General features: G+C 40.1%; 1 protein-coding gene across 6 annotated transcripts in view; it reads right to left on the bottom strand.

Annotated features, from left to right (window-relative positions):
- AMPH (amphiphysin) overlaps positions 1-14,401 on the bottom strand; it is a 126,440-nt gene that overhangs the window by 22,317 nt on the left and 89,722 nt on the right. For all 6 annotated transcript variants that reach the window (XM_089532578.1, XM_089532577.1, XM_089532581.1 and 3 more), the window contains exons 12-13: positions 13,290-13,397; positions 2,892-2,915 (exon numbers count right to left, since the gene is read on the bottom strand). In XM_089532578.1, the coding sequence (XP_089388704.1) occupies positions 2,892-2,915; positions 13,290-13,397 (132 nt within the window). The remainder of the gene's footprint in view (positions 1-2,891; positions 2,916-13,289; positions 13,398-14,401) is intronic.

The raw sequence follows: 14,401 nt of genomic DNA, 5'->3' as shown, positions 1-14,401 counted from the left end.
GCTACTAAAAGCAAACAGTGGCCAAGATCCTGTATGGCTGTGAGCAGTATTAGAGTTTCACCTGCTATGATTTCTCTGTTACCAGCCTCAGGACTCCCTGTGTCACTTCAATAGTGTCTTCCCAATGGTTATTTTGTGGCCAGTAGAGAGTGGGAAGGAAATTAGAGAAGCATACGACATTTCCATAGTAAGATGCAACCAAGGATGTCTTCCATCATAATACCTATGGGACTTGAATAAGCGCAAGCCTCCATTTTCACGGGGTGGTGGTGGTCTGGAATGGATTTCCCACGAAAACGGAGGGCCAAATGTACATACACAAACATAAAGTGGGTTTCTGCTTGTATATGTCACTAGGAGGATTCCCAGGGATGACTCATTTAGCAAGACATTTTCACATTGCTAGCTAATTAAGAACTATGTAATTACATTATATTGAATCATCTCCTTATGTAAACGTGGTTTCACAGGTATCACTCCAGTTAGCTCTTTTGAAAGGATTTATATCCCCCCTCTCTCATACACACAAACACTATTGTCTGGATGTAATCCTGCTAGCTCATATGGGATAGCAATTATTAAAACTGACATTGCACCCCATTTTGTAAGCCAACAGTATATAGATTCAGAGTTCCTCATATTCACAACCCATTTCTATGGAAATCCCCTACAACATATCAGATACATTTAGACTGCTGAACTTCAGTTCAAGTTCCAACTTAGTGCTGAAGCTCAGTGACTAATAAAACCAGCCATCTCTCAAATGCAGAGCTTTTGTGAAGCTAAGATGGAATAACTCCAACTGTGTTGTTGTGAGCTACTTGGAAGAAGGGCAGGATACAAAGCTGATAAAATAAAAGCACTAGTCTCAGCTATGAATTGCAATAGAGTTGATAGCTGATTCACGGTTGACAGCTGATTCAAAACAACGCCTTCACATAGATCAATGAATCAGTAGCAGAGTTGAGGCTTTTCAAGTACCCAATGAAACCAGATTTTCTTTCATCTAAACAACCCAGGGACCTGAAACCTGGAAACCTCACCTATATTGTGAGATAGACAGTATTTTAAGAGAGGTGAAGATGCATGTATGCACACAGGGAGAGATACACAGACACATCCTTCATCCCCAAATCACATCTGGTCAAACAGATTTTGCAGTTTTGAAACAACACATAGCTCTATGAAAAATTGCTTTCAAAAGGTGAATATGGGATGACACACCATGAGAATCCATTTTTGAGGTTGTAAGTTTATGCCAGGGTTCCCAGGAATAAGCCCAACTAACCTGTAGAATAAACTGGTGTGAGAACCATGCAGCCTCTAGATATTGCTGGACTACAAAATCCAGTAGCCCTAGTCAGCCATGCCAGTGATGAAGCCTGCTGAGAGCTATAGTCCAAGAATATCTGGGGGACCACATTATTCTCACTTCTAAAGCAAAATAATGAAGTAATCAGTCCTTACATTAAAGACTAATTTAGACATCACTAACTTTAGTCATCACTAATGTGTTTCACAGTTATCAATGTGGTTATTACAGGTATTACTAAGCTGTGATCCAGTCATATGTGTGTCTGCACACTGCTCTACCAAACCTTCACCAGAATACCATTTAGAATTATACTGCTACTGATTCTATCTTCTAGGTGGCCAACCCACCTTCTGGAAATCTCTAGACACCTGCCAGCAGCCTTGTCTCCCGCCTGACCCTTGCCACAATCCCACTTTTTCTTCTTCTTCTCCTACCCACCACTTTTATTGTTCCTGCTGTTCATGGGTATTATCTTCATTTTGCCAGAGACAACTGATACTCAATTCTAGTCTATTTTTGTCCCTTAGTCATTCAGTATCTATTTATCTTCTCTGCCAATTTGAACAGACCTTGAAAACCTGAAAGACTTTGCAGGGTGCCTATTATGCAGCTAGCTTGTACAGACATTACAGAGGACATGCTAGATATATGGCCAAAAATGGACTGAGTTGTTCTGTAAGTCCGTTCTGGAAAATTATGGCAGGAAAGTCAATTGAAGTAGGAGAATTAGCTATCCAAACTATACCTAATTGAACAAATTTGCATTTGTTCCATTACATTTTTTTTTTAAAGTAATGTTTTAAGTTCCTTATAAGAAAGCAATTTTACAATAAGCTGTGTAAATGTTTTTATTGTAAAATCTGTAAAGTGAAATGTGAAAACAGGGTTCCCAGTTAGCATTTTACCAATGCAGGTTTCTCTTTTAAAAAAGGCTAATTAATACCATTCAAAGCAAAGATTTATTGAGACAGAACAGGCAAACTAATGCAGTGGTGTGGAATACATATTGATATTTGCTAGTAAAGATCTGCTATGATTCGTCATACCCAAAATGTAATACAGTTGGCCCTCCATACCCTTTTACTACTCTTTATCCACAGATTCAATCATCCACTGCTTGAAAATATTTTAAAAATATATAAATTCCAAAAAGCAAAGTTTCATTTTGCTATTTTACATAAGGAACACCATTTTACTATGCCATTGTATTTAATGGGACTTGAGCATACACAGGAGGTCCTGAAACCAAACCCCAGTGGATACCAAGCACCTATTGTGCAGCGATTTTTATTTGATGGTGATTTCAAAGCTTCGGGATTCTTACAAAAATACACACAGAAAATGTCTCAGTCTTTATTCAAAACAAAACCAAAAACTGAATTTACACACAAACATAAGTGTTATCCTTGCTTTTCCCTTCCTTCATTGTAAAATTTAGACTGAAACCTCTTCAGGGCAGGGAAATGATTTTTTCCCCTTAAGCTGTTCTGTAGAATATCTTTGATGATGCTATAAAAACAGAACAAAACAAAGCAAAACAAACATAACAGCATGCAAAGATAAAAAGCTACCTTACCGTCCATAAGTCCCAGGGTAGCGTCTGAGCAGTGGGGAAAGAAGGATAGGGTTGAAAACCTCATTTGTACACCCTTTTATGTGCTGTAAAGCATAATTAAACAGCAGCATGATTATTCATGTGTGAGCAACAAAGTATGATTTAACATTCTTTTATGGAGTTGGGCAGTGTATAGGCTATTTCACAAATCTATTCGTTTAGTCTGTGCAAGTCAACGCACTATGAAAAAGGGGTACTGATGTTCATCTTCACAATCCTGGTATAACAAATCTGGTAAAAATGAACAGGAAAACTTAGGAAAACTATTGCGATACTCACTGCTATTTCACACAGTACATTTTAAAAATGTGTACCAAGATATTCAAGTATTCACACATTCATGCTGATCTGTGGTTATCATCTGCTCCATCTTTTGTTGATAGTGGGAAATCACTTTTTTCCCATTCAAGGTGTACAGTGACACTCAGTTGATCTTGCATCAAACTTACAGGGGCTTTTCAAACATCATATAATTCAATGAGCAAACACACTGCCACTGCAAAACAATCAGAGCTCAACTGATAAGATCCAAGATATGAAAGATCCAACTCCAACCAATGCTCATCATTTTCTTATCATGGAAAAACATAGCTGCCTTCAAGCTCTTTTCAGCATTGTTCAGATGACACTGTTGAGGTCATTAAGAAGACTCTTGAAACCTACTGTATCAATATATGTGGAACTAAGTAGGATGGTTAAGGCAGCAAGGGGGAAGAAAAGAACAGGTTGCATACCTGCAACTGTGGTTCTTCAAGTGACCATCTGTGAACTCACACCCTGGGGCTGTTCTGCTCCTGTGCAGTGCATCTTTGGAACCTTCTGGAATAGATGTATAAGCTCTTTGGCAGTAGTTCTGCCCACCCTCTAACTTATCCCTCTATTTCCACTTAGTTTCCTCAGTTCCAAAGGATGCTGTATAACAGCATCCAATGAATCAAGTGACAGGACACATGATGAGGGGAGGAGGGGCGGATTTGTGTGAGGTCACAGATGACCACTCGAAGAACCACAGTTACAGGTATGCAGCCTGTACTTCTTGTTCGTGGTCTCTGTGACTCACTAGCAAGCTACTCATAAGCAGGTGGAAGTGTCACGCTAGAAAAATTTAAACTAGGTCAGGTATACCAAGAAAACTCCAATTTTACTGAACAGATTGAGAGAAATAAAATCCTTACCACCATAGGAATAACTGAAACTCATTTTACAGAAGAGAGTAAAACAGCCCTCCCAAAAGCTGCATCCAATCTAGCCCAAACATGCACATGGTAAGGAGAGACAAAGGTTAGTGGTTGGGACCAGGCAGAAGCTCTGCAAACTTCCTGAAGTGAAATTTCTTCCAAGAAAGCCGAGGACGCACCTATCATTCATGTTGAGTGGGCTCCTGTTTGAGGCAGCAGTTCTTTCTTTGCCAGTTCATAAGACAAGTGAATGGCCGAAACCACCCACTTTGAAATCCGCTGTGGTGATACTGGCTGACCAAGTTTAAAAAAACCAAAGAGTTTCTTAGTATGTCAACAGCTTGACGTTCTGTTGATATACTAAGCCAGCTCCTGACGAACGTCCAAACAATGAAGGCTATGTTCGAGTCCAAAACAGGGTGCTGCATGAAGGCAGGTAAGAAACATCCTGGTTTAAATGGAATGCTGAAACCACTGAGTATGACGGAGATGTCATGACAGAGAACAACTTTGTCCCGATGAAACCACAAATGGGAAGGGGATCCAACCATTGTGCACATAGCTCACTAGCAGACACCCTTAAAAAGCCATTTTCCAGGTAAGTAAATGAAGGTCACAGGATGTCATCAGTTCAAATGGCTTCCTGGTGAACTGAGGTAATACAAATTCAAGGCTCCATTTTGGTGTTGGTCCTGACACTGGAGGATGATGATTTCTAAAACACTTAAGGAACTTTTGAATCAAAGGGTCTTGAAAACAAGAAAGAAGCCCAGACTGTTGATGATGAAAGGAAATTGCCAACAGGTAACACCATAATGATGAAAACAACAGTCCAGCATCTGCCAGGGAAAAAAATAACTCCAGTACATGCTTGGATTGTGATAAGGATGGAGAGAGTCCCCAAAGTTTAGGAACATAACAAATTTAGTCCATTTGTACCAAAAGGACATCTACATTGATTGTTTATGGGCTGCTGTCAAGACATTTATTATCAAATCAGATAAGTTCTCTACCTCCAAATCCTCCATGCCACGAGATGTAGAGTTTTGAGATCCGGATGTCAAACCTGACCCTTATGAATTGTGAGGAGGTTGGGTTTCAGAGGCAGCTGGACAATCGCCCCATGCACCAGGTGAAGAAAGGTTGCAAACCATGGTTGCCTCAGCCACCAAGGAGTGATCAGGATCGCATTCCACCTATCCAGGCTGAGTTTCAGCATAATCTTGTTGAGGAGAGGGAAAGGCGAAAAGACAAACACCACACTTCCTGTCCATCCAAAATACGAATGTGTTGCCTCTGGATCCTCTTGCTCAAACTCTGGAATAAAACTGGAGACAGTGTTTGTTGTTTGGAGAGGCAAAGAGATTGGTTTGGGGTATGACACAATGTCTGAAGAGAGAGTGGGTTATTCTGGCATGTAACAGCCATTCATAACAAGTGGCTGATGACCTGCTGAGCCCATTGGCCAACATGTTATGTTCTCCAGGGAGGTAGATTGTTGGAGTGTGATCTGTCTGAGAATGTACCAGTCTCAGATCAGAATTGTGATCTTGAGTAAAGTCTTCATTTTCATTCCACCTTGTTTATTGATGTAATATATTCCAGTGGTGTTGCTGGTGACTATCTTGATCATCCTGCCAATGACAAGGGCTTCAAAGGCACAGAGGGCCTTTTTGATTGCCAGCATTTTAAATGCGTTTATGTGGAGAGCTGGTTCCTTGGTCAACCACGTCCCCCATACAAAGAGTCCCTTCGTGTGAGCACCCCAGCTATACAGGGAGGCATCCGAGGTGATGGCCAGCTGTGGCTGAGGCAGAAGAAAGTGCATTCCAACACACACATTAATTGGATCAAGCCATCATTCCAGGGAACACTGGACATGTCTTGGCATCATGATCATCTTGCCAAGAAGCCATGACTGGAGTGGTTAAAACTGAACTCTCACCCAATGGTAGAGGCCAGATGGCGTAGCAATATTTGGATTCAATGTGCTTGGAGTCGTTGGGACCACTGGCAACATAATATTGTCTGAATTAAGAGTGTGAAATCTTTCCTCTGGAAGAAATGTTCTGGCAGAATCCGAGTCCAGAACAGCTCCCATGAAGGAGATCCTCTGCACTGGGGGTAAGACAAGACTTCTCTACCAGTCTGAGCGACTTGAGAAGGTACAAGGCACAATCACTGTGGTGCTGGAGTTGCATTCTGGACTGTGCAATCAGGAGCCAGTTGTCTATGTACGGAAACACTGTGATCCCCTGCTGTCGAAGCCAGACTGCCACTACAGTGGACCCTTTCCTTATGTGGGGAATCCGTTCCTGACCCCCGCCTTGTGTAAGGGAAAAAGGGCATATACTCATGCCCCATTGAAAATAATGGGGCGCAAGCTTGAAGTGCGGTGCATGTGTTGTGAGCACGTGAGTCATTGTTTCCCCCCTCGTGTGGCTTCTGCATAGGTTGGAAACTGTATATGGTGCAACCACATACGGCCCGGGCACACTGTACTGTCATGCATTTTGAACACAGTCAGAACAGAAGGGCACAAAACTGAAAAGCAGTACTTCACTGCAAAAGACAGGAATCAGTGGATGGATTCCTCTTTGGAAACAAGTGTTTTTGAAGTCAAGAATGGCAAACTACTGTTCTTCCTCTAGGAGAATGGATGACAAGGTGACCATCTGAAAATGTTGCTCTGCACTGTATAAGTTTTGGAGCCTCTGCCCTTGCATCAGTTTTGACTGGGCATTTCACTGCCCTATGTGCCCCAGACTGCGTGGAACAGATATTGTAGTGGAGAGTGGCTGGGAGGGCTTCAGGGTTTGTACATACAACAGCATCTTAGGGCAGGATTCCTGGTTCTTGCGTGCCTGTGGCATAAAAGCCTTATAATGGGGACATGAAGTGGCTCTTCCAAACAACAAAGGCAGCATCAGTGGCCATCTCTGCCCTGTAACTTCATCTCACAATCAGTGCACCTCTTAAAGAAGGAGGTGGATGCCATCAGGCAGTCAGGTAGAGAAATAAGTACAGACTCTTAGTGCCAAAAAAATTATCTGAAAAACAGTCCAGTCAGTGGGACACAGAAAATCAAGCTGAAGTTGTTGAAAAATCGAGTCAAAGCTGAAAACTGTTATAAAAGAGAGATTCCTCTGATGCTGCTCACATGGTGGACAAAAAGGAACTGGGAGAACTGAGTGGGAACAGAGGGATAAAATGGAAGATGGGCAGAGCTACTGCCAGAAAGCTTGCAGATCTATTCTAGAAGGTTCCGAAGATGCTCTGTGCAGGTGCAGAACACACCCAGTGTGTGTCTTCACACATGAAGAAGAAACCCTGTTATACAGTGGGAAGACACAGAATAAAGAAACAGCTTCTAGGAAGTGACTCAGAATACAGCAGTAAAGAGATTGAGCTGGAGGGAAAGAAAATGTTAGCAGTTGACTGCAAACTTGTTAAAATAAAGTTCCTTGGGTTTTTTAGTTAACTTCTGCTTGAATCTTACTGATAATTAGAAATACATGAAACACCTACTATGTTTTTCTATGGCCAAAGAATCCACAGGACAGTAATCCTTTTCACTTACTTCAAGGACTAAAAATGAGTGCCCAGACAACTGAACAATTGCACAATGGCTTCTCTTTCTGGTCTGTTGTAAAGTGCCCAGACCTGATTTTTTTCCTCTTAAATATGCCTTCTCTGACCACAAGCAAAATAGTAATTCAACTGGGTCAAACCACTTCCTGATATACCAGAAAGGCCATACATTCTTGGTTTTGATCATCTCAGTTTAGGTCTAACAAACTACAGTCTTGGGATTTCTTCTCTTCTACTCATAACATTGAAATTTAATAGCTTCTCTAAATGCCCTGAGCCTTGGATACCTGAAGGACTCCCTCATCCTATATGAACCACTCTACTCCAAGTTCTTCAGGGACAGCTATTTTCTACATCACAATGGTGGCAAATGAGAAGGTATTTATGGAGTAGGAGAGGGCCTACTTTGTGGTTGTACCTAATCTCCCTACCCATGAGGATCTACCTGGAACACTCTTAATCTTTTACCACCTCTCTATCAATGTTTTCATTCCAAAACGGATATGAACGGATGGACAGATATTTTTAGTTTCTAAATGTTTTATCTCTCTTTTTTTTTTAAAAAAAAAAAACTGAAGTTGACCAGCTTGCTCGACTTTTTATGAAGAATAATACATAGCTATTTGTATGAATCCACCAGTGGCACTACTTTTCCACAGTGATGGGATTGTGTATTTCTGTGAGGAAAGAAGTTATGCTGATGGTAGCAGTGCTGCTGGTAGGATCTCCCATGTCAGACCAGTTTTTGTGAGGAGATACACTAAATGTGCCAAACAGCTACTGGGTAGCAGCAGTAGTGGGGGTTGACACTGGCAGAGGATCTCTCACAGACAATGAAAGTGGCATCACAACTAACACTTGTTAGTACTGTGCAGAAAGAGTCTTTTAACATGAAAGCTCTATAATGAGACAATCCAAAAGGAAACAAAAGATAGCGCCAGAAGATGAAACTCCCAGGTTGGTTCACACTCAGTGAAGTACTGGGAAACGGCAGAGGACAACTACTGTACAAGTAGCATTGTGGCTAATGATGCAACTAGACACAATCTGGAAGGACATTCAGCTGTTGACATGATCAGAGATGAAAGGAAAGTTCGAAGCTGCACAGCACATATTATAGGAACATGGAACATGAGAACCATGAATCGGGGGAAATTAAACATAGTAAAGCAAGAAATGTAAAGCAACACTGCAATACTTTGGGTGTGTGAGCTGGAGTGGACAGGAATGGGACATTTTGAATCAGATCATTACAATGCTTTAATCAGGGAATGTAAATCTAAGAAGAAATGTGGTGGCATTAACAGTGAGGATAGGTGCAGCAAAAGCAGACAAAGGATATAATACAAAGTCTGAATGAATCATATCTATAAGACTTAAGGGAAAGCCCAATAATTATCCAAGTTTATGCTCCAAACTACAGAGGCAAAAGAAGAAATTGAAAGTTCATGAGGAAATTGATCACACACTGAAACAGGGGTTCTTGTTAAGTGATTAGACTGCAAAAGCAGGAAACGGGGTAGAATCCAAGATTGTAGAAAAATCTGGCCTATGATCAAAAAATGAAGCTGGAGAGCAACTGTTCAAATTTTGTGAAGCCAACAGTCTCTTCACTGCAAATATATTCTTCAAGCAACCAAAGAGGTAACTGTACACACAGACATTACCTGATATCCAAGAGAGAAATCAAATAGGCTACATAACTGGAAACAGAAGATGGAGCAGCTCCATTCTCTACAAAATCACGGCCAGGAGCAAATTGTGGCACAGACCACGAACTGATAATATCAAAAATTAGAGTAAAGCAAAAGAAGAACACTAAAGCAACCGTTATGGCAAAATACAACCTGAAGAACATCCCAGTAGAGTTTAAGGATAATGTAAAAAGAAAAGAAAAAGATTTTCACTATTAAGCCTAATTGACCAGCAGCCAGAAGATCACTGGTCTGAAACCAGAGACATTGGCGGGATACATACCGCCATATAGTACGTATTGTATACGTACTAGGGTTAGGAAGGGGCGGTGCTTCCGCACCCCCCTAACCCTAGTACGTATACAATACGTACAAGATGGCGGCGCCCCTTCCACATGGGCGCCGCCATCTTTACGTACTGGACGCATAGCGTCCAGACGTGTCACGGCGCCTATGACGTCGCGAGTCCGCGCCAGGCGCCTCGCGACATCATAGAGGCGCCGCAAGAAGAAGCTCCGAAATGGAGCTTCTTTTTTGCTCCGCGTGGGAGCCGCGCGGTTTGACTGCTGCAGCTCCTGCGCGGAGCAAACGGCGGCAGCGGGGAAGCACCGCAAAGCGGCGGTTTGTATCCCGCCATTGTCAGGGAGGAATGCAAAAAGACACTATCTGCAACTAAAAAGAAAGAGAAGCCTAAAAAGATGATGGGTGAAATGATTCAAACAGTTAAGGACATACAAAAAGCAAAAGGAAAGGTGACAGGAAGAAGGTCAGAATCCTGAATGCAACCGTTCAGCAACTTGTTTAGAGGGTAAGGGGAACTACTATAATAATCAATGCAATATAAACGATGAAATAAAAAAGGAAATACAAGAAACCTCTTTCACAAGATCCAAGAAATCAAAAGGAAATTTAAACCAAAAGTGGGGATGTTCTACCAGCATTTGGGGAAAACATTACATGACCGAGTAAAAATAAAAAGACAATAGAAACAATACACTGAAGTACTACGTAAGAACTGAAAGAATGACAGATTCATGCAAGACAGAACCATTTAAAGATGAACTTACAATTTTAGAAAATAAAGTGTAAGCTGCACTCAGATCCATCAGAGAAATAAAACACTAGGAACAGATGGCATACCAATCAAGCTGCTTCAGACTACAGAGACACAGAATCCACTCTAGTTCTAACTAAAATCTGACAACAAACATGCAAAACATGTTTGTGAGATATTTACAGTCCACAGAACAGAAATGTTCAATATACATTCCAATCAGCAAGAGTGCATCTGCACTGCAGGAATAATACTGTTTGACATCGCTTGAACTGTCATGGCACAATGATTTGGATTTCTGGAATTTGTTGTTTGGTGAGATATTTACCATTCTCTGTCACAGAGCTCTGGTGCCACAACAAACTACAAATCATATACCATTCCATAGACCCATGGCAATTAAATCAGTGTCAAACTGCATTATTTCTGCAGTGCAGATGGTGCCCAAGAAAGGAAAGATCACAGGATCACTCTGCATTAATTTCCCATGCAAGCAAAGTGATGCTCAAAATTCAAGAACAAACATTTTAAAAACATGTATGGAGGAAGAAATAGCAGGTGTCCAAACTGGGTTCAGAAAAGGGAAGACACTGGATAATGGAGTGCACCAAAGAATTTCAGAAGAAATTTAGCTTGTACTCTTAACATTAAGAAAACAAAAATAATAACCACAGATGATTTACATAACTTTAAAGCAGATAATGAAGACATTAAAATAGTCACACCTTGGCTCACTCATTAATCAGAACAAGACTACATTCAAGAAATGAGAAGACCAGGACTGGGAAGGGAGCTATGAAGCAACTAGACAAGATCCTGAAGTGTAAAGCTAGATTTACAGCCACTCGAGTATTAGTTTTATACGTCGTTTTATATTCTGTTTTAATTGTTTTATTGATGACTGTAATTTTATCCGGATTTGTACGCCGCTTTGATCTGAATTTGGAAAAGCGGGATAGAAATAAACTATTATTATTATTATTATTATTATTATTATTAGATCATGGAATACTAAAATTAGTATTGTTGATGTCATCACTTTTCCAATTTCTATATAAGGTTGTGAAAGCTGGACAGTGATGAAAGCTGACTGGAAGAAAATCAGTTAATTTGAAATATGGTGCTGGAAAAGAATTCTACGGATAACATGGACTACTCAAAAGTCAAATAAATGGGTCCTAGAGCGAATCAAGCCTGAACTCTCTCTACAAGCCAAGATGACTAAACTGAAACTGGCATACTTTGGCCATAGCATGAGAAGACATGACTCACTAAAAAAGACAATAATGTTTGATAAGGAAGAAGGCAGTAGGAAAAGAGGAAGACTGAATTACAGATGAATAGACTCAATCAAGGAAGTTACAGCAATGAGTCTGCCCCTGAGCAGGGATGTTGATGATGGTATGACTTGGAAGTGTCTCATTTGTAGGGTCACCATAAGTCTAGGTTGATATGATGGCAGGTAACAAAGAAACAAGAAACTTGCATGAACAGGCCAATAGTGAATCTCACTCCAGTTCTGCACATCATCTTTTTCTCTCAGAATTCCAAGATGCTGAATTTGCTTAATTCAAAATCTATCATATTTATGTCATGTTTACACTATTGCTAAACTCTACGAGAAGCTAAATTCTACCATCTGTACACATTTAACAAATTGAGATTTATATAACTTTGCTTACATTGGGAATACCGTTAGTGGGCCAGCCAGAAGGCACAGGGAAAAAGAAGCTGTCCAGAATCCTCTATCACCATGTACATTATGTAATTTTATGTATACAGTCAACCCTTATACATGTATTTTTAATACATGGATTCAAGCATCCATAGTTTGAAAATGTTCAAAAAAGTATAAATTTCAAATATCAAACCTCGATTTTCCATTTTTTATAAGGGACACCATTTTGCTATGTCATTATATTTAATGGGACTTGTGCATCTATGGATTTTGTTATCCATGAGGGATCTTGGAACCAAACCCCAGTGTATAACAAGGGCCCACTGTACTTAGTTATGCAGCAGAGGTGTTAAGCAACCTTGTTAGTGAATTGTGAAGATGCTTAAGGGGACACTGGTAGGAGTGCCTCAATGCACACTGGCATTTCCTAGACAGTGTCCTGATGCACAGGGGGATCAATGCAGAAGACACACATACATTGGTCCCAATAAACATTGGTCCTGATGGACATTGGTCCTGTTGTGCACTGGTCCCAATGTGCATTGGTAACTTTGCTGGCTGCCTTGTATAGTAACATAACAGCAGCCCTTTACTGAATATGGACAGTATGGAACTGCCCAATTCTAATGCCAAAACCATAAGTTTTTATGAAGATGTGAGTCCCCAAAGGGATTCCATTCATGAGTTTTTGATCACTAGGTTCTTTATCATGCTTGATGAAGTGAGCTTTGAAAGCTAGCAATTGTTGTTTTTTTGAAACCTTCTGGTTGGCCTCATAAAGTTGTCACCAACATCTATTTTGGATTTTGAATTTGTTTAATAGTAAACATGGCTACTTCTGCATTTTGCTTACTATGCATACCTGCATGTGTGTGTGTTTTAAAACTAGGTTGCTTAATCAATTCTGTTTTTGCAAATCATGTTTAGTGATGGGCAAGCAGATAGGAACTCTCATACACAGCCACTATAAATCTTGTTCAGCTGTACACTTGACTCTATGTACTTCAAAAGACATAAGTATCTCAGTGTAATTAGGCCTAAAGGTGATTAAACCTGAGTTTTCTTAATTTCATTTTTTGTGCTTCTACTGAATTGTGTTTTAACTCAGCACAAATTATACTGTACCTGGCACAATATATTTTTAAATGAAAAATAAATAAATACCTGAGACATTGGTGAATGGGCTGGCACAGTAGCTGCAGCATCAGGTTTGAAAGGATCAAAGTCCAGATCCAACAATGACTCTTCTTTTTTAGGTTCGAGAATTTCATTCTGTTAAAAAGAAACACTATTTTACAATCCCTTTGAAAAATTATACCTAATTGAGTTTCCCCTCTAATTTCTGTATTTACTGCATTTAAAATGTTTTTCCACTGTACAGTATTAAAGTAGCATGCATAACATACACCACAGATAAAACTAAATTAAATTATTAGATACTGTCTTGAAGTGGTATCCAGTGCTGCCATCCCTCTCACATAACATTCTTTGATCCACTATAACTGGCCCTCAGTATCCACAGATTCTGCGTCTATGGAGTCCACCACCCATGGCTTGAAAATATATATATATATATATATTAAATTCCAAAAAATAAACTTTTATTTTGCCATTTTATATAAGGTGGCACAATTTTACTATGTCATCGTATATAATGGGACTTGAGCATCCACAGGTTTTGGTATTTGTGTATGTTGGAACCAAACCCCAGCAGATACCAAAGGCCCACAGTATATGTCTCTGCTAACGTAAGAGAAGGTAGGTGATTTCTTCCAGCTATAATCCAAAAATCTAGCTTTGCTCTAGAGTAAAAAAAAAAAAAACATTCAGGAGTAGCCATGTTGGCCATAGAGCAAATGAAAAATCCACCAAACAATGATACCTTTTTTGGGTCAACCAAAATACACAATTACATGATGCAAGCTTTCAAAGCTCCACTGGCTTCTTCATCTGGAAAGATGCTAAAAACCATAAAGGAGAAAAAAAATCCTGCATGTTGCTGCAAACATAGAACATGCAGGCCCATGACCAACAACTTCAATTTTATTTCTCTTGTATGGTTTTTAACACCTTGCCTGATGAAGAAGCCAGTGGAGCTTTGAAAGCTTGCAACATGTAATTGTGCATTTTGGTTGACCCAAAAAAGGTATCATTTGTGGATTTTTTATCTGTTCTGGAGTGTTTTTAATATATACATTTTATCTTTCTCAACGCAAATCCCCTTCTTTTAAATGTACAGGCCTCATTGGAAAGAGTCTATAACCTATTCTAGTTTT

The sequence above is a fragment of the Sceloporus occidentalis genome, unplaced genomic scaffold (assembly GCF_023333645.1).
Source record: "Sceloporus occidentalis isolate IW3139 unplaced genomic scaffold, rSceOcc1.0.p SCAF_7, whole genome shotgun sequence".
NCBI classification, from domain to species: domain Eukaryota; kingdom Metazoa; phylum Chordata; class Lepidosauria; order Squamata; family Phrynosomatidae; genus Sceloporus; species Sceloporus occidentalis.
The sequence above is the reverse complement of the archived record's forward strand: the minus strand, read 5'-3'. Positions and strand labels throughout refer to the sequence as shown.